At 36.4% G+C, this 3,165-nt stretch overlaps 1 protein-coding gene across 1 annotated transcript; it reads left to right on the forward strand.

Annotated features, from left to right (window-relative positions):
• Nucleotides 1-2,133: 2,133 nt before the first annotated feature.
• Nucleotides 2,134-3,161, forward strand: LOC111374791 (putative septum site-determining protein minD homolog, chloroplastic; the record flags this gene model as incomplete). The annotated part of the gene is made up of 1 exon (XM_022997527.1): nucleotides 2,134-3,161. A coding segment is annotated over exon 1 (915 nt), but the record flags the coding sequence as incomplete, so codon positions are not given.
• Nucleotides 3,162-3,165: the final 4 nt, after the last annotated feature.

Genomic DNA, 3,165 nt, shown 5'->3' on the forward strand with positions numbered 1-3,165 from the left:
TTATGGGATTGGATTTGGATCTGAAGAAAAACTCACAAAAATTTACAAATTGAGTGCGTGACAGTGTGAGAGAAAAAATGAGGATAAAATAACTGATCACATGAGATTGCCGGTGAGAAGAGACGGGGTTGAGTAGGAGAAGGAAGGGTAAATTTGGAACCGGAAGACAGGATTAGACACGTGGCAGTTAATGGGACGGTATTCTAGAGTCTCTGTGACTTTCTCACTGGAGGGAAATTGACGGTTGAGATTTTACTTCTACAGTCATGGGCTCCACACGGGAGGAAATTGTGGACGTACGATTGCATTGAGAGTATGATTTCCCGTGATAATGGAAATCCGCGGTTAGTGAATAAGTTAATGATAAATTCGATGTATTTAATTATTCATCAATTAATTTTTGTGATATTCATCGATACTTAACTTATGTTAAGCACCATCAGTTAGGAAATTATTCCTCTATATATGTACACAGTCATGATCTCCTAATAAACTAAGCATCCAGTGACGTAACATACTACAATAGATAGTGAAAGATAATGGATAGTATTACAACTAATTATACAAACCTATTATAGTGTGCCACATAAGAATAGTGATTAGTATAAGTTAAGCCGTTGTTCGAACTCCATTCTTTTGGAAAAATACATTTTTAAATAGTGTTTTGACATCATTTCAACCACATATTCTTCAATAAAATAACATTACACGTAAATTCAAAATTTTTCTTTATTTTTTAACCACACATTTTACATCAATACACTATTTAAAAATTCATTCTTCCCAAAAAATTGGGCTCAAACAAGAACTAAGTAACTGTACTTAAGAGATCAAATCATTATAATGATTAAGACTTAAAATTTAATTTGTTAATACTGTTGTAGATGTATCAATAACTAACATACATACGTCTTTTTGTAAATCTAATAAATACTATGTACAACATTCTCGATTTTACACAATCAAAGTCAACCAAGTGTCTATCCCATACTCATATTCCAACGTCAAATTTACATCAAAATTGTCTTCCTTTAAAGTTAACATCTTTAAGAGAAGGAAACTACCAATTGAATACCATTACAATGCCGTCTTAACTGCTACTTGGTGTAACATAACACATTTCGACTCTTATCTAACAATTATCGTAGCCACCATGAAATAATTAATTTATTCACAACTATATATAGTTAGTTCTAACTCGATATATTAATATAATACATCATCATTATACGATATATGGAGAAAATAAGCCTACATGATATGATTATAATTAACTCATCTCGAATCTTATGTGATATAAAGGTAAAAATATATTGATAATCCCTACTCCCTAGTATATTAATCTAATTGAAAATTAGTGTCCAAACTTAAAAGAGCGAATTGATTCTCGATGTATTATTATAATTACTATTCATTTGTCCTTAATGATTAAGGTTTGGTTTGATATAGTTGTGATTTTAAGAGAGTTTACTTTTGTCGTAAAAGAATTAGTCACGAGAAGAATCGGTTAAGCGTTTAGTCAAGTTTTCAAAATTATTGTCTATCTTAAAATCAACATTTTAGTGTTTAGTTTACAAAAGTGTTATTTCTTGTGTCCGTATATAATTTACTAAAACGAACATTGATTATGATAATATAATTTTGATTTTTATTACCATTGGCAGTTATTTAAAATTGATATTTACTTTTATAACAATATATAATATTATTAAATTTTAAACAATGTATTCATTATAGTCATTCTAAATGAAAAATAAGTATTAAGTAATATCTATTTTTTTTCAAAATTTATAAATTACAAAATAAAAGCTTTTGCTATATAGTTCAAATAAATTTAGACGATGGAGATAAACTCAAGACGGAAACAGAATTAATTTAATTTATTAAGATGAAAATTGATATTTTTATTATAGATAATCAAAAAAGTTAAAAATTGAAAAATTAATATTTTACTGCTTCTCCTGTTGTAGATGGAACATACTTATATAATTTTTTTTATTTTTTATTTTTTAATTATTTTGAAGCAAACACCTAAAAGTCCAAATGGTCCCTGTCTGTCCTTATCGTTGTTAATTTATCACATAAAAGACAGAAGGATCAATTTGCTCTGTTTTTGAAAGTTGAGGACCACATGCTACTAGTCATTAGGCTGAGGACCAATTATGTAGTTTTCTTCCCCCGCAACTCCATTTCTCTCAGTCCCTTCGCCTACACAGCTTCAAGCCCTTTCCCGCCGCCGCATAGTAATGGTATCTCTGCAACCTCTCACGAACCCCAAAACCTCTCCACTGTACTGCCATCCCTTTTCCCCCAAGACCCTCAAGAATAAACCTAAAACCCTCACTGTCCATTCCCTCCTCCAATACAACCGCAAGCCCCAGTTGGCCGGGGAGACGCCTCGTGTGGTGGTCATCACTTCCGGCAAGGGTGGTGTTGGCAAGACCACCACCACCGCCAATATCAGCCTCTCCCTAGCCCGTCTTGGGCTCTCCGTGGTCGCCATCGATGCCGACGTCGGCCTCCGTAACCTCGACCTTTTACTGGGTCTTGAGAATCGCGTCAACTATACTGTATTCGAGGTTCTGAATGGTGATTGCCGGCTCGACCAGGCCCTTGTTCGGGACAAACGCTGGTCCAATTTCGAGCTACTTTGCATTTCCAAGCCAAGGTCCAAGCTCCCTCTAGGGTTCGGGGCAAAGGCTTTGGTTTGGCTTGTAGATGCCCTCAAAGGCCGTGAAGAAGGCGCGCCAGATTTTGTACTGATCGACTGCCCGGCTGGGATTGATGCCGGGTTTATAACTGCTATTTCTCCGGCCAATGAGGCGATTCTGGTAACCACGCCGGATATTACTAGTCTTCGCGACGCAGATAGAGTCACCGGGCTGTTGGAATGCGATGGGATTAGGGATATTAAGATGATTGTGAACCGCGTGAGAACAGATATGATAAAAGGGGAGGATATGATGTCGGTTTTGGATGTTCAAGAAATGCTGGGGTTGCCATTGTTGGGGGTGATCCCAGAGGACACTGAGGTGATTAGGAGCACGAATAGAGGGTATCCACTGGTTCTGAACAGGCCTCCGGCATTGGCCGGGTTAGCATTTGAGCAGGCGGCATGGAGGCTGGTCGAGCAGGACAGTATGAAGGCTGTGATGGTGGAGGAGG

Source organism: Olea europaea, unplaced genomic scaffold (genome assembly GCF_002742605.1).
Source record: "Olea europaea var. sylvestris unplaced genomic scaffold, O_europaea_v1 scaffold12908, whole genome shotgun sequence".
Lineage (NCBI taxonomy): Eukaryota > Viridiplantae > Streptophyta > Magnoliopsida > Lamiales > Oleaceae > Olea > Olea europaea.